Here is a 25174-nt window from a genome sequence, read left to right as displayed (position 1 = left end):
TCAATGGTTGATATTATACATATGCAGCTGTAGATCTTTTAAATTTACATATTGGCATAAATATTCTTTTCTACTTTAAAAGTGTATTTCATTGTTCTAAGTTTATTACCATAATATATAAAATACACATTTACAAGCTGCTTTTTAAAGTACTGTATGTAAAACATGGTTTACATATTAGCAAAAACATGCAATTTGAATATTCCACACCTAATAATTCATGCAAATGATGAGACAGTATATACTTTCATTACCTCTTTTTAGTCTAGAAAGCTACTCAACTACTCTATGGTGAATTATGATTATGATAAAATGCTAAAATATATAAAATCACATTCCCATACCAAAAAAGGAAAATTATTAAGTAACTATTATGCAGAAAAAAATAACCAATCAAATGAGTGAGGATTAAAAGTATATATTGTCAACATGAGAAATAGTAGGAACTGATATTAACAGGATGGACCTTTTGAGCAGCCATACTCATCTGTAATCAAGATTACTTTCATATTAGAGAGCAGTAAAAAAAAAAAAAGTTAGAAAAGCATTTTAATTTTTAAGGTGCTAGAACTGACAATATTCATGTACTCTCCCCTCCTCCCATGCCCAAATCTGTTTAAAAACTTCACATGCTTGTAGAATACACTTAATAATGTACAGTAGACCCTTGAACAACTGGGGGTTAGGGATGCTGAGTACCCACAAAGCTGAAAATCTGCATATAACTTTTGACTCCTGGTAGCCTACTATTTACTGGAAGCCTTACCGACATCATAAAGTTGATTAGCACATATTTTGTATGTTATGTGTATTATATACTGTAAGAATACTTACAGTAAAGTAACTAGAGAAAAGAAAATGCTAAGAAGGTCTTAAAAAAATACATTTATGGTATTTATTGAAAAAAATCTACATATAAGTGAACCCGTGCAGTTCAAACCCATGCTGTTCAAGGGTCAACTGTAATAACCAGAATGTAACACAAAACACCAAAAATAAAATCAGTATTATAGTCTGAGCAACTGTTGAAAAATTTTCCTCCATAATGTCTATATTTACCAAAGGCTGGTAATAAACAATAATTTGACCCAGACCAATACTGGTGACACAATAAAAAAGGAAATAAAGCCAATTATAATTTAGCATTACTGAAAAATAATTTTAATGCTCATATTAAAACAAAATAAGTACTAAAGAAAATGGCAAAATGTAAGTTTACCCCTCATTTAACTAGATATTTACTCCTTTTAAAGATATACATACATACACACATATATTTACTATGCTCACAAATAGCACTCTTTGTAAAAAAGATTTCAGTATTTTATTAAAATTTTGTAAAGTAACTTCTATACATAATTTTTTTCTATATTTTTTCAAGTTTTCTGAATTTTAGTTGTCTCTCACTGATTTTAAAAGATTAAGTATTTAATTTTCAGTTTTTAGAACACATCACTAAAGGAAAAAAATGCCAAAGAATATATACTACTTGAGATTACAAAAGAATAAGTAACTTAAAACACTTACGGTAACTACTTTCACTATCGCTGGCATTAGAAGTTACATGCTCTGAAATTGTAGAATAATGAAAAAAAATAAAGAAAACACAGTGTCATGAGTTTTAAAAAAGTAAATTATAAATATAAACATAAGGTGACATTACAAAATATTGATATACACCACATACCTAATAAATTTTTAAAAAGCATTTTTTATTTTCTTTGAAAAGTTTAATTTTTTCAAGTAAATAAATATGAATTAGCAAGGAAAAAAAACTCCTTAAGGACAATGCCCATTTTTGTACAACACAGTTTATGAACAAAGAGGTCAGAGTGATCCTAAATTAGTTCAACTGTAGACATACAACCCCAAAGAGAAAATGGCACCAATTAATTTAGTTTATGTAACAGTAATGACTGACAAAGGAGACAAGTTATATTTGAGCAAACACATGCCCATTTTCATGGAGATGTCTCAAAAAATAAATGATCTTGCTTTTAGTTCAGTTTTCTTATTCCTGAAAAAAAAAACTTAAAGTCCATGATCCTGAGATCATACAGATGAGGCATTTTAGATGTCATAGATTCAGATGCTCCAATAAAAGTCAAGTGGAAGGGAATTCTAGAAGGTGGGACTGTTTTCGAAAATAGATTAATATTTTTGTGAAACTCTACTTTGATGAAATTGACAATGCCTTTAAAACAAAAAAGATAAAAGCAAATACGCTTTTATCAGTTGCATATTGCCAGGCCCCTCCTGAAAGTGACCCCATTTCATAACTTGATTATTCAGTAAACACCAGGTACTCTTTCTTATGTAAATGTAATCTCAGTTGTCCTCTCAATAAATATTTCCCTTAAATAAAAAAGTAATTTTATTTCTAAAAACTAAAACCCAAAATTTCCCCAGGCAAAACAGTAGACAAGGAAAAAATTCCAGGAGAAATGATCTGTTATACCATACCACCCACAGAGTCTCCTAAAGTCAAGTAGCACTACTGAAAACTTCGGAGAATGGTAGAACTTAAGATTTCAGATAAAGATAACAGTTCTTGAATTGTTGTTATAGTAAAAAATAAGTATGTTATTCTAATCTGCAAAGATAAAACTTTCTTAATTGTGATTATGTATATTTTAAATAAAGCAGAAACATTAAAAATAATTTATAACAAGAACATGTAAAACTGTGGTTTTTAAAAGTTTATACTTAAAAATTTCATCCCATATTACCACACGAACTTCAAAACAATTATTCTCAATCATCCTATAAAGAGGTAATATGCAAATTGACCATCACTCCAACACATAAGATGGCCACCCCCATGTGACACACGATGGCCACTCAAGATGGCCAGCAGGGAAGGGCAGTTGGGAGAGACCAGGCCTGCAAAGGAGGGCAGTTGGGGGCAATCAGGACTGCAGGGGAGGGCAGTTAGGGGCGACCAGGTTGGCAGGGGAGGGCAGTTGGGGGTGACTGGGCCTGCAGGGGAGGACAGTTGGGGGGGACCAAGGCCTGCAGGGGAGGGCAGTTATGGGGGGGGCAACCAGGCCAGCAGGGGAGGGCAGTTGGGGTCAACCAGGCCTGCAGGGGAGGGCAGTTGGGGTCAACCAGGCCTGCAGGGGAGGGCAGTTAGGGGTGACCAGGCCGGCAGGGGAGGGCAGTTAGGGGTGACCAGGCTGGCAAGGGAGGGCAGTTAGGCATGACTGGGCCAGCAGGGGAGGGCAGTTGGGGGCAACCAGGCCTGCAGGGGAGGACACTTAGGGGCAACCAGGCCGGCAGGGGAGCGCAGTTAGGGGTGACCAGGCCGGCAGGGGAGCAGTTAGGCATTGATCAGGCTGGCAGGGGAGTGGTTAGGGGGTGATCAGGCAGGCAGACAGAAGTGGTTAGGGACAATCAGGCAGGTAGGCAGGCAGGTAGGTGAGCGGTTGAGAGCCAGTCCTGGATTGTGAGAGGGATGTCTGACAGCCCGTTTAGGCCCTATCCCAGATAGTCGGACATCCCTTGAGGGGTCCCAGATTGGAGAGGGTGCAGGCTGAGCTGAGGGACACCCCCCCATGCACGAATTTCATGCACCGGGCCTCTAGTATATAATAAAAGGCTAATATGCAAATGGAACTACCGGTCGCTATGACGTGCACTGACCACCAGGGGGCAGATGCTCAACGCAGGAGCTTAGCCAGAAGCCGGGTTCATGGCTGGTGAGCGCAGTGGCTGGAGCCTCTCCTGCCTCCGCGGAAGCGCTAAGTACATCCAACTGATGTCCATGGTGAGTGGGCCTAAGCAGTCAGTCAGACATCCCCGAGGGCTCCCGGACTGTGAGAGGCGAGGGCTACCGAACTGTGAGAGGGCACAGGCCAGTCTGAGCCCTCTCCCTCCGAGTGCGTGATTTTTGTACACCACGCCTCTAGTTCTTGTATAATATTTTATTGGACTGATCAGTCATGATTTACCTTACTACTTATTACTTAGACATTTTGGTTTGCTTTAAACTGTTTTCCACAAACATTAACAATTATTATAAATGCCTCCATTTACATAGCCTTTTATCTTTTGTCCTATTTTCTTAACATTCTTCATTCCCAGATATAGGAATGCAAAATAAAATAAAATAAAATAAAGTTCTCAAATTTATATTAGGATTGATATTACACTCTGCAATCTCTAATATGTAAAGAAACATTAGTTACTGCAATGGAATAAAAGGAGGGGGAGAGTAAGTGGGAGTATAGGAGAAATAATACTAACCATGAGTTGATAATAATAGAAGCCAGGTGAAAAAGAATACTCTGGGTTTATTTCATTATTATTCTACTACTGAATATGTCTGACATGTTAAATAATAAAAAATTAAAGTTACTACAATCTTCTTTCTATCTTTTCTGGGGATTTCTCCTATTGATCTTGAGTTAGTTTTCTAAGATTACCAATATCTTGCTACTCAAAGTATGGCCCATGGAAAAGCATAATCATCATTGCTTGAAGTTTATTAAAAAGGCAAAATGCTTTTTTCCCCTGATAATTAAAACTAATCTTTTTCAAGGCACTTCATCAAAGATGTTCAAATATCCAATAAACATATATAAATGTGTTTGCATTTTTACTTAACAGGGAAATGCAAATAAAAACCACAATGAATACCTTTACCATCCACAAGAATGGCTAAAATGAAAAACAAAAACAAAACAGGCCAAGCACAGAGAAGGCTATGCAGCAACTGGAACTCATATACTAGGGGTGAGTATATTGGTACAGCCACTTTGGAAAGCTACTTGGCAGTGCCTACTAAAGCTGAACATACATATATCTATGACCTAGCAATTCCTTTCCTAGTTATTTCCCCAACAGAAAAACACATATATATGCTCACCAAGAGACATGTACAAAGCAACAATATTCAAAATAGCCCTAAATGTTTATTTAGAAGTCTGAGACTATAGTTATGTATTTTACTTTTTTCACTTATATTTTGAACATTTTTCCATGTCATTTTTAAAAATTTTATTAATTCTTGATTGTTGAAAGTACTACATGTCCCCCCACCCCTTTCAGGCCTTCACCACCCTATTATCTGTGTTCATGGGTTATACATATATGCATACAAGTTCTTTGGTTGATCTCTTCCCATCCACCCACTTTCCCCCACCTTCCCTCTGTGATTTGACAGTTGGTTCCATGCTTCTGTGTCTCTAGATCTATTTTGCTCATCAGTTTATTTTGTTCATTAGATTCCACATATGAGTGAGATCATATGATACTTGTCTTTCTCTGACTGGCTTATTTTCACTTAATACTTATTTCAGCATAATACTCTCCAGGTCTCCATGCTGTCTCAAAGGGTAAGAGATCCTTCTTTTTTACTGCTGCATAGTATTCCATGGTGTAAATGTACCATAGCTTTTTTATCCACTCATCTACTGATAGGCATTTGAGCTGTTTCCAGATCGTAGCTATTCATGTCATTATGTCTTAATATGATTTTCAATGGTTATATAATATCATAAAGTATGGATAACTTCATTAACCACTCCTTAATTGTAAGATATTCTAAGATGATTTCAATTTTTGAGTGCTGTAATTTCTAAATAATATTAAGCACCCTGACACATAAACCTTTGTCTCCATATCTGATTACATTCTTAGGATAAATTCCTTGAAGGGGAATTATTGTAGGTCAAAGATATGCTTTTCCAGAATGGTTGTACCAATTTACACTCCCAATAATAATATGTTAAAAGTAATCATTCTATAGAACCCTCTCATTCACTGAGTTGTCCTTTAAAAGAAAAGTCTACCAAGGTAATCAGTAAAACGTCATTTTGTTTATTGCTTACTAGAAACACTAAACATTTTTATATGCCCATTACATTTATCTTTTGAGCACTCTTGTCGTATCTTTTGTCCAGTTTTCTAATGGAGAGTTAGTCTGTTTCTTTTCATGTTAGAAATGATAGTGTAAGGGTATTATCCCTTTGACATACACGGTATAAATATATTCTTCAAGTTTTTATTTTTATTTTGTTTATGGTATTTGATGAGCATAATAATTTCAAATCTCTTTAACCAAGTCTCACCTTTCTATCAAACATTTCTTCCTAAGAATGCATCATATCTTTTCTCTTTGTGCTCTTGAAATACTACACATCACCAATCTCAAGTAATTCTAGTACTACTATACTTATTCCAAGCACAAATGAAAATAAGTCTGGTTTTGGCATCTGCACAAACCTACTTAATAAGTCTTTAAAATGAGAAGAAAGGAAAGAGATATAATGGAAAACTTGTGTGCCTAACAGAGGAAGTTTTTGAGGTGTTCCACAAAATAAAAAGATATAAAAATTGAGCTGCGTACAAGAGATAGGTACAAACCTTGTTTGAAATGGCATGTCATAACTTCACTTCTGAGCACCTTTTATAGTCCTTCCTGAACTGTATTTCTTTTGGCCAAGGAAATTTTACCCAGTTTTTTCCTCCTGAACTTTTTCAAAATTGCTTTCTTAAAGCATAAAATCTGCACAAGTTTCTATTTTTAGCTCTCCACAAGCTATGATGACTTAGTTGCATTCTCTCAGATTTCCATCATTCTCTAATTAGTTCTGTTAGTCAAAATTAGGTTTTGAAAGACAGTTTCTCTCATTATTTAATATTCTACTGCCAACAGGGCAAATCAATAATTTATTTGATTCTCTTTCATAGAATCACTAAATTCATGTCTATGAAAAGTATTCTAGGGCCGTGGTCGGCAAACTGGGGCGTGGTCGGCAAACTGCGGCTCGCGAGCCACAAGCGGCTCTTTGGCCCCTTGAGTGTGGCTCTTCCACAAAATACCACGGCCTGGGCGAGTCTATTTTGAAGAAGTGGCGTTAGAAGAAGTTTAAGTTTAAAAAATTTGGCTCTCAAAAGAAATTTCAATCGTTGTACTGTTGGTATTTGGCTCTGTTGACTAATGAGTTTGCCGACCACTGTTCTAGGGTATCACTTTTGTTTCTCTCTCTGCTCTTCAATGAAATATCCTCAAAATTTCCAGAGGTTGTGTGAAGTTACATGCAAATGTACATTTTCCTTGATGTTCAGTGTTATTTTACACCTCTTCAACAGGATTGTTTCTCTGGAATAATTTATCCTTCTATTCTTAGTCCCTTTGTGAGTCCTGTTCCAATAAGACTTGATGAGTACCTAATAATATGAGGTCACATTTATTTTCTTATATTAAAATCTCACAGGATTTTTCTTAGTTTATTCCCTGTGTTAAGACTTTTTGATAACCGAGGCCACAAATGTCCTTGATACATGCCCATTCCCAGCATTTTCTACTGCGTAATAATAGGCAACTTGCCAACTGCTAGTCATCTATGTAATAACCTCCATCATATCCAGTATTAGAATCTTACTGATATGTTTCTATTTCTTTCAACATTTTCCAAATAAAATCTTGATCTGATCATTAAATTACTGGATGGATAATTTCTTTCAGTTTCTGGGAGATGAAGCACAGAAACCTACCATTCAAAGGATCTTAAGTCATTGTCCAGAAAAATTTAAATTCTTTTCTAAATGACAATGTCTGGTATTCAGTTGCCATTTTTTATTTGTTGCTCTTCCCAAGTACCAATCCTCAATTAAAATGAAAGATAAAATTATGATTTGGCCAAGATGTAATTATCATCCATCATAACAATATCAATATGGGAACTAAATTCTTCCTTAAATTCCTTTTTAAATGAGCTTTCCTTAGGTCTCCAATGACTCAACAGATAATAAAAATCTGGGGCTACTTATGCTGATTCATACCATCTCTAAAACATGTTATCATTCTCAAAATAAATTCTATACCATTAAAAATCTGTGGAGCCCAGGGCAAATACCTAGGTTTCAGGTTTGATCCCCAGCCCTGGTTGGGGCACGTGCAAGAGGCAACCAATTGATGTTTCTCTCTCTCTCTCTCAAAAAAAAATAAAAATAAAATTATGGAAATATTTTCCACTTTTGAAGATTTTCACAAGGGTACCATAGTGATAGTAAATTCGTGGGTTCTTGCCAAATCCTAAAGAGGCACATGCAAAAATAATAAAGAAGAGTAGGGGCAAAACAAAGGGATGTCTACTGTCTGTGTGTCTAATAAAAATAATTACATATAAAGCATACTGCCTTCAGTCTAATACAAACTTTTAATTATTAAGGTTGAAATAAAAGTCAAGTTCCTATAGTTTAGGTTAAAATACCAGTAGAGTTAGGGTAAATCAGGAAAAATTATGAAATTTAATGATTATTAATGTAGAACTTAGAAAGTTGAAAGATACTGGTTATATCCTTAATAATCAATTAATTATAAAAAAAAGTTTTTTAAATGTTTAATAATCCAAAGGAAAAGAATTATCTAGAAAAAAATTTTAGCTTAAAAGGTTACTTCTATGAGTTACTGTCATCTAAAATAACTTAGTAATATTTGATAAAATTTCACATTTAATCAATTTGAAAACACCCACATTTAAAATTGATTGCTTAAATGACTTTTTTTCATTTATATTTATTCCAACATTGAATGACTCCTATATATCATACTCTATACCAAACTTTATATGAAGACTAAGTTCTAGCTAGAAAATTAAACAAGAAAAACAAAAAGCAGAGACAACATCATGGTTAAATGAAAAAAAAAAATTTTTTTTATAATTCTTTTCATAAATTATAATCTCCTTAAAAAAGACATGTAAATTTCCCTCTACAAAGACTGCTATTTGAACTTGAGGTCCACAATTCTTCTCTAACATTTATCTATTATGTTTTATAGTTTCACATTATAGCAATGCTTTTCTAAAATCAAAGTGATTTAAAATTTTTTTTTTTAAAAAGGGTGATATAAAACTGTAAGGAAGATTGTTTTCTATATTCTAATAATGAGGGCAGGTAGCACTATTTTTTAAAATGTTAAAAAGTTTTTATATTTAAAAAATGTAAATATTGAGCAGAGTTTTTCAAATGACTGAAAAATGGAGTATTAGAAAAACAAAAGATGTGTATTATAGAAATAAAAATCCCAAGCATTTTATTAACATGAAAGCCTAAAAGCAATCTAAATCATATACCTCCTCATACCAGAAAGGCACTACCATGATTCTCAAAATGTATCTGAAAAAGGTAGGTCTGTAGATGGAGGTTAAAAAATAACTTGGGAGTATTTTGATCACTTACTCAGGCCTTTTGATCCCATGTCGTCAGGGATCTCCTGTAGAGAGTAGTTCCCAGAGAGCAAGCAATAAAAAGATAATCAAAGAAAATAGTTGTCAGTAATGCATAAAATTGGTGCTACAATAAGAGACAGTTCCAAGACCATTACAGGTGCATATCTTATAGAGCATTTTTGGAGATTTCTGAAAGCTTGAAATAAGCTTGCAGTTGAATGTAATCTACTAAAAGAATGAAAATTCTATCTTAAAGCAGTAAAGTTTGAGACTATTACTTGCTATTTTAAAAGTAAAATCCAGACTGTCTACATATGAAGAAGAAATAGGATAAAATGGAATGATTTCAGAAGATCTATTTATCAAAGATTGGCAATACCATACTTAGAAATCACTAAGTAGCTTCCCAGGTATCCATGCTTTTCCTCTAAAACATTCTTTGAGAGTATATTATTTATTGTAAGAATCCTTACATCAAATAATACTATTTTAAGTGTACAGCTTAAAAATACTGTTTATTTTAAATTAAGAATTCCTACGGTACCAGAAAAATTAAGATTGGTATACAAATTAATTTATGCCTGATAAATTGCCCCTGGTTAAGACAATTAGTAACCTGTTGCAGCTCTTGAAACTGTCTCCATGGTAACAACCAACTGTAGGCCAGTAGGTCCCTCTACATTTATTTTCAGTTGACCACTGGATCCACATACTTACGGTCAGCATCACTTGTTTCCTGCTCACTCTGGTCCTTGTTCTTGTAGAAGGGGAATTTTCGGGAAAAGAGGTTCTTTTTACGCTTGTCATTGAATGACTGCTGAAGAAGAGAAGGAGGGGCAAAACAAAGGGATGTCTACTGTCTGTGTGTACAAAGGCCCAGCCAGCCTAGCAGCTCTGTGGAAGCTGACTCTTGTGACCACAGTGTGCAGTTTATATATGAATTTTACTTAATTCACATATAAAGTGAATTTCTAATGTTGTATTAACTCCTCTAATTCTAATGTTTTATAACAGAAAATATTGAAAAATTTAAAGAGTGTAATTCAGTAATAGCTAAAAATAAGGAATATTTGCTCCTTGATAAAATTGAAAAGAATAAATCAGGTTAGGTACTACTATGGTACAGACTAAGCTAACATCTATTCATATCAATGAATATTTTTCTAGATTGCCAGGAGCTAGGTGCTCTATAGCAAAAGTTATTTTAAATGATTCCTCTAGCTGTTCAAATATTTTTTATGCATTAGGTAATAACCTTCATTTTCCTTTTGCTCAAGCACATTTCCCCTCCTTTTTCTTTTTTTTTCAGTGTGGCTCCAACAAACTAACAAAAATCTCTATTTGAAAAGAAAACCAGAAGAATTGAGAAAGTTGCCAGTGTTGAGTATTTAAAAAATAGTTCTATCTATCTATCTATCTATCTATCTATCTATCTATCTATCTATCCATCAATCCATCCTTGAAGAGAAAAAAGATAACCAAATGCTTTTGGCATTAGTCAGAAAAAAGGAAGAACACTAAGAGGGCTCTATCAAGGCCAAAGAGTCCAACAAAAGACTTATCAATGCTATCTAACCAAGGAAGAAGAGTTAGGATTGTTTTAGCCAACTTGAGTGCTATCATAACTGATTCCTTTGTCTTTAAGCTTTACTATACATATCTATTTTAAAAAGTATATATAAATAATATAGAACCAGATTCAATTCACCGGCACCATCAGTCCTGAATAGAGAATAAAAAGTTTGGTGCCAGTAAGAGCCAAACAGACAATTGAGATTTGAATAATTTATACATAATTGCTATAAGGAAGATGAACAACTGCTTTGATGTTCCTTATTGCAGATATTGAAAACAACTTTTTCCTGTTCTTAAATGTTCCATTTGTGCATTCATAGATTTAAAAAATATATATTTTTATTGCTTTCAGAGAGGAAGGGAGAGGGAGAGAGAGAAAAAGAAACATCAATGATGATAGAGAATCATTAATCGGTTGCTTCCTGCACACCCTCTACCAGGGACTGAGCCAGCAATCCTGGCATGTGCCCTGACCGGGAATCGAACCAGGACCTCTTGTCCTGGTTCATGTGTCAATGCTCAATCAATGAGCCACACCAGCAGGGCTGTGCATTCATAGATTTAAAAAAATATGCAGCACAAGGAAAGATGAGCCTATTAAAGAGGAATAGTTTATTTTGTAATTTCTGTCATAGGCACACATGTCTTGAAGGAAATGACCTTACATACAATTGACACTTGGAATTATTATTATACTTTTTGAGGTGGGATCAATACAAAGAATAAAAATTTTGTTCTGATTTTTCCTGAGTTTATCCACATTAAAAGATGCTATCATTATTCTGAAGTGTATTGACACCAAGCAGTATGTGTTCAGCATGCCTATATTTTTAAGCATAAAAAGCCAGGTGATTATGGGTCTGAATTAGATTAAAGTGACTTTTAGCTCAAATTCCATTACTTCAAAGGCTTCATTTTGATAAGAATCTTTACAAAAACAAGGTTAAATTTTCATTTTTACCTTTTCATATCAATAATTCAGGATTAATAAGTTCATAGTTCATAGTCAAGCAGATTGTCTTGATTTCAATCTTAAAATCTGAAGGCTCTAATACCTCTAAGTGGAAGCTGAAAATTAAGTTGAGTAAAAAATAATTGAAGAACTCTGGGCTTATAATTATTTTATAAACTGTCAAGTAGCATTATTTGAATAAAAACCTTTGAATCCAAATTTTAGAAAAGAGAAAGAGAGGAAAGCAAGTTTTAATAGAGAAAGATTTATGGTAATGTAATTTCAGGGAAGGACTAAATCTTTTTGTTCATGACAATCATTGCTTTTGAATTTAGTAATAATTTTTATATCTGATAAAACTAATCCTACTACTGCATCTATAGTGGTCAGAGTCAGTTTCACAGCAAACAACCGAAAGAAACATGAAGTTTAAAATGTTTTGATTTTTGATATATTTGCCGTTAGCCAGAATGAGATATCATAAAGATATCATAATATGGGACAGAAAGAAATGCATGTTAGTTAAGAAATGGATTAATTATATTGCATTTAAAATCCTCCAAGTGAAAAATTTACTAAAGTAAAAACAGCACAAGCAAACAACAGAAAAATGTGAAGGGAAAACACAAAGCTAGAGAAACCATGCTACTTCCAGTTTCTCTATATTTCCTATACAAAATACTGTTTAATTACTTACTATTATTAATGCTACATTGCAAGAGAGACAGTGTAGTAAATATTAGAACTGAAAAATATCACAAATTCATGATACATATATTAAATATCTAAATATATTATCTCCATATGTAGTATTTCAAAATAGTTCAATGAATGTTAAAAATATTAATGAGAAACTGAAATGTTATAAGTCTGTAGTGGAAATAAAAGTCCATAAACCATGTAAGGAAAGAAAAAGAAGAACTTAGAATGGGAAATGGTGTTACAGAAAGAAATGCAGTTCTGTATCAATGGCAAGCGTATTTTTACCCCACTCAGTATCATGCATACTTTTGGTGCTGTGTTAGAACACAGTGACTGTGCATAAAGTTGGTTACAGTCAACAAACAAGACTAAGATTTAAATATGTCGTTAATTCAGTTAACCTCTTACAGTATAAAAGAAAAGTTACAACATGCAACCTCTTTTTAAATACATTGACAGTGTACTTTACTAAATTATTTTAAAAGACATATATAAAATAAGCACAAAAAACACTGTATAGATTTCAAATCCTGAGCATTTACTTGAAATTTTTTTCCTCCAAAAAATTCTATTTTAAATATTGCCTCAGGTCACACTATATAATTTTGTATTTTCTGAAAACTACAAGTTAATTTTAATGGAATTTATCATTCCTAAAATAATTGAATACATTATGCAACTTACTCAGATTTAATTTCTTTAGTCAAGGATCATATTTCTTTTAAATTTTAAAGCTTTAAATTTGAGTACTTAGTTATATCAGAGATGTACAGAAAATAGGGTTAATTTATTTGCTGAATTTTACATTCCTTTGAAATATGATCAAAAGATGTATAAAACTTCAGCTTTAGATTAAAAAACCCTACAAAACAGAAAACATTGCTACAAATAGTATTTTCAATACATTTTGAAATTCAGCTCTTTCATCAGCCTTTTTGCTAAAATATTCTATTGCAGTAATTATAAATATAGTACAGGACAAAGCCTGTAAGATCTTTTTCATCTATTGACAGCCATTTTATGCAACACTTAAAGTAAATAAAAACAAAAACATGTCTAAAATATGTCTAAAAGAATTTTGGTATATTTTTTGACCATCTACAAACTCCTCCTCTTGACTGTCTCTTTATTTTCTCAAAATAAAAATTCGTATTAGGAATAGAGGGGAGAACAAGAAAATTTCCTTGAATTTATTCAAAATCCCCCCAAAAATAGACATTATGATTTCATTAATAATTTTTTGGAGGCCTATTTTTTCAGCAGATTTATTAACTATCATGATTAATTTTGGTAACACAAGTTTGTAAGTGAACATGTGAATGAAGACTAAATTAATATCACTGGTAAAAATAACCTTGACCAAAATTATGTTAAGAAAAAAATCAAATCAGTTTTAATTTGAAAAGGTCTGTGAAATGGGTGCTTTAATTTAATAAGTTACTTAAATATCTACTATTGTAAAGCAATATGGCCAAAGCTGCATGTAATTTTCATGGCAAAATCCTCACTTTAAATAATGTAGCTCAAACAAGAATGATAAAAAGGTCTATTATCCTCAATTATTAATTTCTAGAAATAAGAGATTGCATATACTCACCCCTTTGTCTCCTCTTGTTTTAGAATTAAATTTCACTGTTTTTAATCGGGCTCGTTCTTTCTTCTCAACCCTGTCAAAGTAGCCAATATTATTTTTTAGGTAGACCAAATACATCTAAGGGTCTAACTACAATTCATCAGAACGGATACCTCAATATAGGGCATCTTTATATTCTAAAACCTTAGGAAGCCATCTAGGTTTGCATCCCAAAATTAATTAGAATTTCTAAAAAATAAAATGCAGGACCTATTTTATGATTTAAAAAATATTTGTGAAGTATCAAAATACAGTATATATATGTGTACTTATATATGCACTCAATTCCATTAATTATACTGAAATTATTATAAGACTTCAAAGTTTAGCAATTTTCCAGATATTATCTTTTTTTTCTTTTTGTTTAAACATTAGTTTAGCATGAAACACATATGCTAAAAATTAAGCATGTGAAGAGGAGGGGAATGAGGTGGACTGGACAAGATTAACCAAAAAAATTATATACACAGCCCATGGACACAGACTATAATGTAATGAAGACCTGAGTAGAGGAAGGGCAAAAGAGAGGAAAATGGGGGACATCTGCAATTGTGTCAACAATCTTATCTAATAAAAGAGTAATATGCAAATTAACCATCACTCAGCTATACCCACAAGCCACGCCCACCAGCCAATCAGGAGTATGCAAATTAACCCAATCAAGATGGCTGCGGCCACGGAGAGAGCAGGAGGCTTGGGTTCCCCTGGCAATGGAGGAAGCCAAGCTTTCTGCACACCCTGGCCGCCCCAGGCCTCCACTTAAGGCTACAAAGTTTCAATTATATAAGATAAATAAATCCCAACAAAAATGGCTGTGGCCATGGAACAAGCAGGAGGCTTGGCTCCGCTCAAGGCTACAAAGTTTCTATTATAGAAGATAAATAAATCCCAGATACCAGGGCCTCCGCTTGGGTCGCTGGGGGGCGTGGCCGGCCTGCAAACCACCACAGGCCCCTCGCCCAGGCCACCCCACGCCACAAGGGAATCTCTACCCTGATCCGGGACACCCTTCAGGGCAAACCAGCCGGCCCCCACCCGTGCACCAGGCCTCTATCCTATCCAATAAAAGAGTAATATGCAAATTGACCATCACTCCAACACACAAGATGGCTGCCCCTATATGGTCAAAGATCCTGCCCCCATGTGGACACAAGATGGCCACCACAAGATGGCCAGCAGGGGAGGGCAGCTGGGAGGGACCGGGCCTGCAAGGGAGGGCAGTTGTGGGCTATTAGGCCAGCAGGGGAGGGCAGTTAGGAGTGACCAGGCCGGCAGAGGAGGGAAGTTGGGGGCAACCGGACTTGCAGGAAAGGGCAGTTGGGGGGGCCCAGGCCTGCAGGGAGAGCAGTTGGGGGGGACCAGGGCTGCAGAGGAGGGCAGTTGGGAGGGACCAGGCCTGCAGGGGAGAGCAGTTAGGGGCAAACAGGCTGGCAGAGGAGCAGTTAGGCATTAATCAGGCTGGCAGGGGAGTGGTTAGGGGGTGATCAGGCTGGCAGGCAGAAGTGGTTAGGGGCAATCAGGAAGACAGGCAGGTGAGCAGTTGGGAGCCAGCAGTCCTGGATTGTGAGAAAGATCCCAGATTGGAGAGGGTGCAGGCTGGGCTGAGGGACACACCCCCGTGCATGAATTTCGTGCACCGGGCCTCTAGTAAAAAATATTAAGCATGAAAGAGAGAAAGCAAATGGGGCAAAATGTCAATAATTTTGATGAAAGTAGGTGAAAGATATGTGGGTGTCCCTTGTACTATTCTTGCATTTCTCTTGTGCTTATTTCTCTGTAGCTCTGAAAATTTTAAAAATAAGGTGAGAAATAGAAAAACTAAGTTTTAACTCCAATGACATTTTTGCATAAATACATAAATTAACCAAGTATAGTGTACAAAACAGTTTTAAAGTATCTCTGGAAGGATATACAAGAACAAGTAACCTAAGTTATTCCTATGAAAGTGAAATGGCTGCCTGGGGTTAAGAGGGAGTTGGTATAGCTTTTAGATCTTTAGAATTTTGAACCTTGTTAAAGTGTTACCTATTCAAAAGAACCAAGCAAACAAAAATATAACAAATGTTTTAAGTACATTATAATACCAATATGCATTTTGCAAAATTTCATGTAAATTAACCTTTTATAAATCCTTGATATCAGCATAGCAATTATGTTGGCATATAGCAGAAAAACCTACCAAAACAGTCTATGAATGAATGCATTTTCTATATTTTTTCTTTATTATGTAGCAATATAGTTTTTACTGGGGGACAGTAAAAGAAGAACCTTAGTAGTCACAGATTTTTAAAAAATGCTCATCCGAGGATGTTTTTATTAATTTTTAGAGAGACAGGAGAGAGAGAAAGATCCATTGGTTGCCTTGTACCAATGCTCCAATCAACTGAACACCTGGCCAGGGCAGCAGTCATAGATTTAAAACTTAAGTTTTTTACTATTCCAGAGCAATCCTGAGGATTCGTGACATGAATAATGATTTATAATTTTGCCTAGACACTTATTGAGGGCACTGCAAACTAACATTTAGTGAGTGAACATTTACAACTCAAAATGGTTTTGTCTTCTAATCATTATCTCGTTCACTCAATATTGAGTGACTTAAATTTTGTTTATTTGTAAATACTGTTCCTGAAAGAAAGCTATTTGTAGAGATCTCAAGATATGTCTTACATCGCTTTTAGTTTTAAAAATAAACCTTATAGAATTTTTAGACAAAATGAAAAAAATCTCTTTCCACCAGTCAGCTGTGTTACTTACTAACTTCTTTCAGTAAAGCCTTATCCTACCTAACAAAATAGTAATATGCAAATTAACCATCACTCCACTACACCTGCAAGCCACGCCCACCAGCCAATCAGAGCGAGTATGCAAATAAACCCAACCAAGATGGCTACAGCCAGAGAGAGCAGGAGGGAGGCTTGGGTTTCCCAGGCAACAGAGGAAGCCAAGCTTTCCACCTGCCCTTGCAGGCCTAAGCCTCCACTCAAGGCTACAAAGTTTCAATTATAGAAGGTAAACAAATCCAAACAGAAATGGTGGCAGCCACAGAGCTGGAAAGAGCAGGAGCCTAGGGTTGCCCCCGACAATGGAAGAAGCAAAGCTTTCCACACACCCTGGCTGGCCCAGGCCTACGCTTAAGGCTACAAAGTTTCAATTATAGAAGGATAATAAACTCAAACAGAAATGGCTGCCGGCCACGGAGCTAGCAGGAGGCTTGGCTATGCTCAAGGCTACAAAGTTTCAATTGTAGAAGGTAAATAAATTCCAGATACCAGGGCCTCCACTTGGGTCGCCAGGGGGCGTGGCTGGCCTGCAAACCACCACAGGCCCCTCGCCCAGACCACCCCATGCCCCAAGGGAACCCTGATCAGGGACACCCTTCAGAGCAAACCAGCTGGCCCCCACCCATGCACCAGGCCTCTATCCTATCTAATAAAAGAGTAATATGCAGATTGACCATCACTCCAACACACAAGATGACCGCCTCCATGTGGTCAAAGATCCTGCCCCATGTAGACACAAGATGGCCACCACAAGATGGCCAGCAGGGGAGGGCAGTTGGGAGGCACCAGGCCTGCAAGGGAGGGCAGTTGAGAGGGACCAGGCCTGCAAAGGAGGGAGTTGGAGGCGATCAACCCTGCAGGGGAAGGCAGTTAGGGGTGACCAAGGCCGGCAGAGGAGGGAAGTTGGGGGCAAACAGGCTGGCAGGGGAGCAGTTAGGCATCAATCAGGCTGGCAGTGGAGTGGTTAGGGGGTGATCAGGCTGTCAGGCAGAAGCGGTTAGGGGCAATCAGGAAGGCAGGCAGGCAAGCGGTTGGGAGCCAGCAGTCCTGGATTGTGAGAGGGATCTCAGATTGGAGAGGGTGCAGGCTGGGCTGAGGGACACCCCCCTCCATGCACAAATTTCGTGCACCGGGCCTCTAGTTAGATATGAAGAGCCAAGGGATAAAACAATTTTTCTGAACTCTGACCTTAATATATAAGATGTGAGGTTTCTTATTGACCTAATAAGGCACAGAGTAAGCATTTTTGAATTTAAAGAAGACTGTATTATATTTCAGGTAAAAAATTATGCTGAGGGCTACACTGCTAAAAGAGGAGTTGCCACCAAATATAAAATCTAAGTAAATAGTTGCTAACTATATAGCCAACAACAGTCATAAATCCTGAAACTATAACTACATATTTCTGTAATATTTTAATATTTCTACTCTTCAACTTCTACACACACACACACACACATTACACATAGAGGCCTAGAATAGGTATATGATTTGGCATATTTATCAATTATAGAGACTCAACAAAATAGTTATAAATACAACTTATTAACAAGAAAAATACAAGTTGTTACATCATAAGCCTGACCTGAAGTGAATGAACTATCTATATAATGACCATAACGACTGGTCGCTATGACACCCACTGTGGCCAGAGAACTGGCCCGATCAGGTACATATGTCTCCTTTTTTCCCCATTGACCCAAGAGCTCTCTATGTGGTTCGCTGAGGCTGATCCTTGGCCAGCATTGCAGCTTTATTTATTCCTCTGCTCAAACCTGCTCTTTTTTCATTCTTCCCAGTTATTGTTCTCAAAAGTATCTTCTAATAAGTACTGCCCACTACTGGACTCTCCCACCCCAATCAAGGGTGGGGCCAGCCAGCCAAATGCCACACCCCCTTCCCCCAGGCCAGCCCCACCACATTAGGCCTGCAGCCCCTCCCCTTGGCCGCCCCACCCCCCGCAGTCCCTCCCCCGAGCTGGCCCCGCCCCCTATGGGCCCCCACCACTCTGAATGGCTCGCAGCCCCTCCCCCAATGGGCCCCCACCACCCTGATCAGCCTGCAGCCTCTCCCCTCTGCCAACCCTTCCCCCCACCTATGATCCCTCCCCCAGGTCGCTGGCCCAAGATTGCACCCCCTACCCCATTTGGGGGCGGGGCCAGCCAGCCCACCACCCCTCCTCATGGCTGGCCACACCCCCAATCAGCCCCTCAACTCCAATCAGGGGTGGGGCCTGCCAGTCAATTGCCGGTGGCCCCTCCGCCCAGCCAGCCCAGCCCTGATTGGCCCTGATCAGGGCGGGCCGGCCAACCTCCCACCATCTTCTCCTCCCAACAGGCCCAGCCCTGATTGGGGCTGAGCCGGCCAGACCCCACCCATGCACGAATTCATGCACTGGGCCTCTATTCTTATCTAATAAAGAGGGAATATGCAAGTTGACCATCATGCCATAATGGTCAAGATGGCTGCACCCACAGCGGAGGCAGGGATTCTGTAACACAAGATGGCTGTGCCCACAGTAGAAGCCGAGTTCCCGTAACAAGCCTTAATGAGCAATCAGCAGGGACCTGAGGCTGTGTGGCGCTGGGTTGGGGCAGGGACCTGAGGCTGTGCCACCCACCTGGTGGAGCTTGACGGGAGACCTGAGGCCGCGCTCCCTGCCCCAGCGCCAGGCCAGAGGACCTAAGGCTGCGTCCCCCACCCTGGTGCCAGGCCGGGGGATCTGAGGCTGTGCCCCCTGCCATGTGGGGCTTTACGGGAGACCTCAGGCTGCGCCCCCCACCTGCGCCTCAGGCTGTGCTCCCTGCCCGTGGGGCTTGACGGGGAACCTCAAGGTATGCTCCAGCCCTGGCCCAGGGACCTCAGGCCATGCCCCCTGCCCTGGTGCCAGACCAGGTGACCTGAGGTCGCACCCCTCCACCTGGCGGGGTTCGACAGGGGTGGGGTTGGCCAGGTCTGGGTCTCGCGTGATTTTGAGGCACATGTGGGTGGGCGGGGACTTGACTCTGTTTCCCGTGGCGCACCCCAGACTCTGACAGGAGGAAACTTTTCATATACATTTTACTAATTTTCTTTCATCTCTGACACTTCCATTATAGAGAAAGGGCAAATAGCTATATTAAAATATTTCCTCTAATTAATTCCCTTTTAATGTGCATGAATTTTGTACATCGAGTAACTAGTCTATAATAAACATTAATGTCACATCATTAATTTTTACTGGCTATCTTAAAACTTAAAAAAGAACTTTTAGGCAAAGATGTGGATGAATTGTATCTCATAAATAACTACTTTAGGGGAATTATGAACTGCTATTTAATACCTTTCCTACAAAAGTAGAGACATTTCACAGATCTTAGAGGTGGTTGTCTAAGCTGGAGTCATTCTTTTTTTTTTTTTTTAAATATATTTTATTGATTTTTTACAGAGAGGAAGGGAGAGAGATAAGAGAGTTAGAAACATCGATGAGAGAGAAACATCGATCAGCTGCCTCCTGCACACCCCCTACTGGGGATGTGCCCGCAACCAAGGTACATGCCCTTGACCAGAATCGAACCTGGGACCCTTCAATCCGCAGGCTGACGCTCTATCCACTGAGCCAAACCGGTTTCGGCTGGAGTCATTCTTTTAAAGCTAATCTGCACTTAACCACTTTTGCCACTAGCTGGTAAGTATCCACGAAAGAAATATTATCATAAATGGTTAAAAGCAAAGAGGAAAGGCATGATTGCACGAATACTTCTAAATTAAACAAGAAGAGATGTGAAACATATCACCAGATATTTCTAAACATTTTGCATTTATTTATAAGGCTTTCATTTTTTTACATCTAATACAGGTAATTCATACAATCAGAAGCCCTGAAAATTTAGGTTTTAACAGCACCTTAATGGGAAAACTATAGAGGCTTTTAACTTTCTTTCCACTGGCATAGATACATAGCACAGTGTCTTAAAAAATACTTACTTTGTTTTTTTAGCAACTAGTAGGAGCTTTAGAAAAATTTCTGTTTGGGGGCATCATCTTCTCCCCAAATGATATTGGTTACAATATAGGTAAATAAAATGGTTGTAAAATACAATATGGAAAACCAAGCATAAAATCATCACCTCAAAAAAATAAATTTAAAAGAACAGCATTTATCTGTTTATGTTGCCCAACTTGCAAGTGATAAGACTGTAATGGACTTATATTTACCTGCGTTTACTGGGAATCACCCCAACTTCATCACTTTCACCATCTGGTGTAACCTGCCTGGCTTGCCACCATTCATCATCAGAAGCATTAATAACATGGAGGATATCTCCAAATTTGAAGTTCAATCCTTGACTGGGAAGGCCACTGTCTTTAGTTTTGTCATAATCAAAAAGGGCTCTAGAGTAAAAAGAAAAAGTTCACAATTACTTGTTATAATGATGTTATTAATAGTAAATAAACAGGATTCTGAAAATGTTTATAATTTGTGTAATAATTAAACAATATATCACCGCACAACCTCAATTTTGTACTACATATAAGACAATGAGGAAAAAAAACAACACGAAATTAACTTGTTATAGCAATAGTTTGTTATCGGGTATAACTCTTATTTCTTTCAGTGTTGTATAAGAAATTTAAAAAATACCTTTAGTACAATCCAATGACAACCTATATTGAATTCTAAAATGAAGACAAATCTAGAGAGTTGTTTTAAATTAATAAACAAAAGTAAATATTAAGAGATACTCTTCTTCTCTTTATTTTGATTGGACATACTTGGGAAAACAAATTCTCTGATAGATTTGACTCATTAATTGTGAACTATAAGACTAGAACAACAGACTAATTATTTTGCCAGTTATTTATTCCTTTCATTGAGTTAACAGGGTTTTCAGAATCAGTAACAATTTTGAAAAATAACTACAGATGGTTAATAGCTACCAAATATTTTGAAAAAATATTGTATTAATTTAATATAGTAACTGGAAATGTTAAAGAGTATTTTTAGTTTCATAAAAAGAAAATACTGTGTCCTTTGACTTGATTAATTAATGTACAATATTTAAAATAATGAAATTCTTAGAAAGCTTTCTTAGAAAAGGATCCCAGCAATTACATTTATAATACAATTTATTCATTCTTTTGTTCTAATTTGACAACTGAAAATTAGGACACAAATCATATTCCATTTCATACAACCCAACTTTTAAGAACCGATCTCTTCAAGTAAAACTGAAGAGGGTGGAATTATTTGATGGCTAAATGTATTAACTAGTTAATGGTTTTCAAATGTGTTCTTTCAAGTCTTTTCAGGGAAGTAGGTGTGAGGGAACTAGGTGGGAACCAAAAGTGGGAAGGCTTAAACATATATTAAAGCATTTATAATATATTTCTCAAGAAAAGAATTCTATAGCTGAAAAAATAAAGGTTACAAATGATATAAATGCTAAGTTATTACTCCAATCAATAAATTCTGAAATCTAAGGAACTGTCTTTCTACTAAAAAAATATAGCTGACCTCAAATAATACAAAAATTAGATACAGTCACTCACTCATTAAATATTTATTTAAAAAGGTAATGGAGTAGATATGGCAAAGATAAAGATGACAAAGATGATGAGGATACAAATAAACATAATATAAAACAGAAAATAAAGTACATAAAAAAAGGAAAATAAAGTACATTAAGAGGTAGAACAAATGCCAGAAGACATTCAGAAAAGGGAAAACACTACACTGAAACATTTTTATTATCATAAATTAATCTTTTGAATTACAAAAGTAATATAACAATATTATTAATGAGCAATGAAGAAAAGAAATCACCCCCAACCTCTATTCCCTAATTTGTACTTAAGCTTTGTCTTTTAATATATTTGATTCATAAAACAGAACCCATGGAATAATCTATGTGAGTTATTGATCATCGGAGTATAATAAACACCCGTTAATCTACTATCCAACAACAACAAAAATAAACAAAATCGTTATCAGTAACTCATGTTCACCAATGTATTTTTTCCTCTTGATCCTGATTCCCACAGATTAAGAGTAAAGTACTCTTAGAAGGTAACCACCATTTTGAATATAGTGTTTATCATTTCCTTAACCCTCACCTTTTTTTTAAAATTTAGTTTTATCACATATATGTAAATGACTATGTAATCATGTATGGTTTTACTTGTTCCAGAGCTTCACAAATGGTATATTGCATGTCGCCTTTTGTACTTTGATTTTTTTTTTACTTAAAAAATATGTTTTAATTGGTTTTTAGAGAAAGGAAGGGAGAGTGACAGAGAGAGTAAAACATTGATGAGCGAGAAACATCATTGATCAGCTGCCTCCTGCACGCCCTCTACTGGGGATTGAACCTGCAACCTGGGCATGTGCCCAACCAGGAATTGAACCAGTGACCTCCTGGTTTATGGCATAATGAGTAACAACTGAGCACACCAGACAGGCTATTTTTTACTTTTGAAATTAAAAATATTACTAATAAGAATCATATGACTTCTGGTTAACTATGGCAGACAGGCTATAGGTGCCTATTTCCTCACTAAAGTGACCAAAAGAAAAAAAAAATAGACAAATACAAAAGAGAAACAACAACAGGAGAAAAGAGTGTTTAACATCTTTTGGGATAATGGTAACTTAACCTAGTAAAGTGAAGGGAACTCTAAATGGAGTGCCTGAAGAGAGGGATATTGAAATAAGATTTATTCCACAAGATCCTAGAAATGCTTATGAATCAGAGGTGTACAGTTTTTTCTAGGTAGGGAGAGAGAAGTTACAATAATGAAAACAGAAGAACTGTTGAAAACACTGTATACAGCACTTAGACCCTCCGGGTTCCTTTTCCTGTTCCCAAACCCATAGAAGGCATGATGTTTAGTTTCCAGAGAAATTCAAAAGCTCTGTACTCTAGAATGTGGTAGGAAGGTGGAAGATGTTGGGCTGAAAACAAAGGGTTAATAAGAAATCTGCACACTGAAAACTGAAATCTAGCAACCTGTTTTATACTCCAGGTAAGAGATTAAAAATTCTTCTCTAGAGATATTTAATGACCCCAAAGAAAAGAATGACATGGAGAGGAAGAGGGCAAAGAAAAATTCAATAATCTTCCAGTTAAATCCACTAGCTTCATTCTCCATTCATAAGAATAGAAAACAAGGATCACTAAACATTTAAAGATAGCCTCACATATAAAGGAAAAAAAAAATCCGCTGAGGAAACAAGAAAACTAGAAAAAAGGAATAGACTAGAAAGCAGAGAATTCAAGAAGCAGAAGAAAACACCCCAAATTCTCCATCAAGGAGAAGTCAAAATAAAGTCATTTTCAGACATGTAAAGACTCAAAAAAGTACCTCCCACACATTTCTGTCAGGAATTTACTAGAGGATGTACTCTGACAAAAATAGGTAAAAGTAAATTGAGAAAGAAGAAAATGTGGAATGTAGGAAACATACTGACACAGTACAGAGCCAAAAGGAATAGGATAATGGCAAAGAAAAGTCCCAGGTGAGAGCTATACAGCAAGTCTATAGAACAAATAGTCCTAGTTGGAACAGAAAGATGGAAAAACTAAACTGATAAGACTGTATGTGGGACTGTGTGTTTCATCATGTAACAAACTCTAAAGAGATTAGTAAAGACAAAGGAAGACACTTAATAGTAAGTATAGAAAAAATTAGGCAAATGAAAATGAGACAACTATTAAGTCCAGGAAATATGAAGGGTTGCAGAAGAAAATAAGTGTGGTCATAATATACTGCTTGACTATGTATTGACAGGTATTACATAGTCACAAGACTAACTGCTATTAATTTTATTAGAAGTGATAGGACTATGTTTGAGTAATAGGGAAAGAGACAGAATGAGTGGTTTGGTATGAGAAAGTTCTCATCTACCAAGGCAGTAAGTATATACTGTCCAAAGTTGGTAAATTAGAAAACAGCAGTATGTAAATCTTACTTAAAAATTAGAGGTCCAGTGCACAAATTCGTGCACGGGTGGGGGCCGGGCCTATTGGGAGGAGACAGCGAGAGGTTGGACAGCCAGCCTACCCCGATTGGGCCTGATCAGGTCCGGGCTGGCCGGGGTGATGGGCCGTGGGTAATTGGCTGGTGGGCGCCACCCCTGATTGGGGTGAGGGGGCTGATTGGGGGTGGGGCCGGCTGTGGGGGGGGGGGTTGTGGGCGGTGGGCTGGCCCCTCCCCCGAATAGGGTGGGGGGGCTGACTGGGGGTCAGCGGCTGGGGTGAGGAGCCGTGGAAGGTTGGCCAGCTGGCTCTGCCCCCAACTGGTGTGGGGGGTGCCGATTGGGGGCAGGGCCAGCTGGGGGGAGGGGCCATGGGTAGTAGCCGCTGGCCTT

At 37.1% G+C, this 25174-nt stretch overlaps 1 protein-coding gene across 9 annotated transcripts in view; it reads right to left on the bottom strand.

The window, feature by feature from the left end:
• Positions 1–25174, bottom strand: part of DLG1 (discs large MAGUK scaffold protein 1) — a 248396-nt gene that overhangs the window by 22218 nt on the left and 201004 nt on the right. For 4 of the 9 annotated variants that reach the window (XM_054713854.1, XM_054713857.1, XM_054713860.1 and 1 more), the window contains 4 exons: positions 21022–21198; positions 14006–14075; positions 9190–9223; positions 1528–1569 (listed from right to left, as the gene is read on the bottom strand). In XM_054713854.1, the coding sequence (XP_054569829.1) occupies positions 1528–1569; positions 9190–9223; positions 14006–14075; positions 21022–21198 (323 nt within the window). Of the gene's footprint in view, positions 1–1527; positions 1570–9189; positions 9224–9896; positions 9997–14005; positions 14076–21021; positions 21199–25174 lie in introns of all 9 variants that reach the window. The other 5 variants (XM_054713852.1, XM_054713855.1, XM_054713858.1 and 2 more) reach the window with 2 other exon arrangements.

Source organism: Eptesicus fuscus, chromosome 3 (genome assembly GCF_027574615.1).
Source record: "Eptesicus fuscus isolate TK198812 chromosome 3, DD_ASM_mEF_20220401, whole genome shotgun sequence".
NCBI classification, from domain to species: domain Eukaryota; kingdom Metazoa; phylum Chordata; class Mammalia; order Chiroptera; family Vespertilionidae; genus Eptesicus; species Eptesicus fuscus.
The sequence above is the reverse complement of the archived record's forward strand: the minus strand, read 5'-3'. Positions and strand labels throughout refer to the sequence as shown.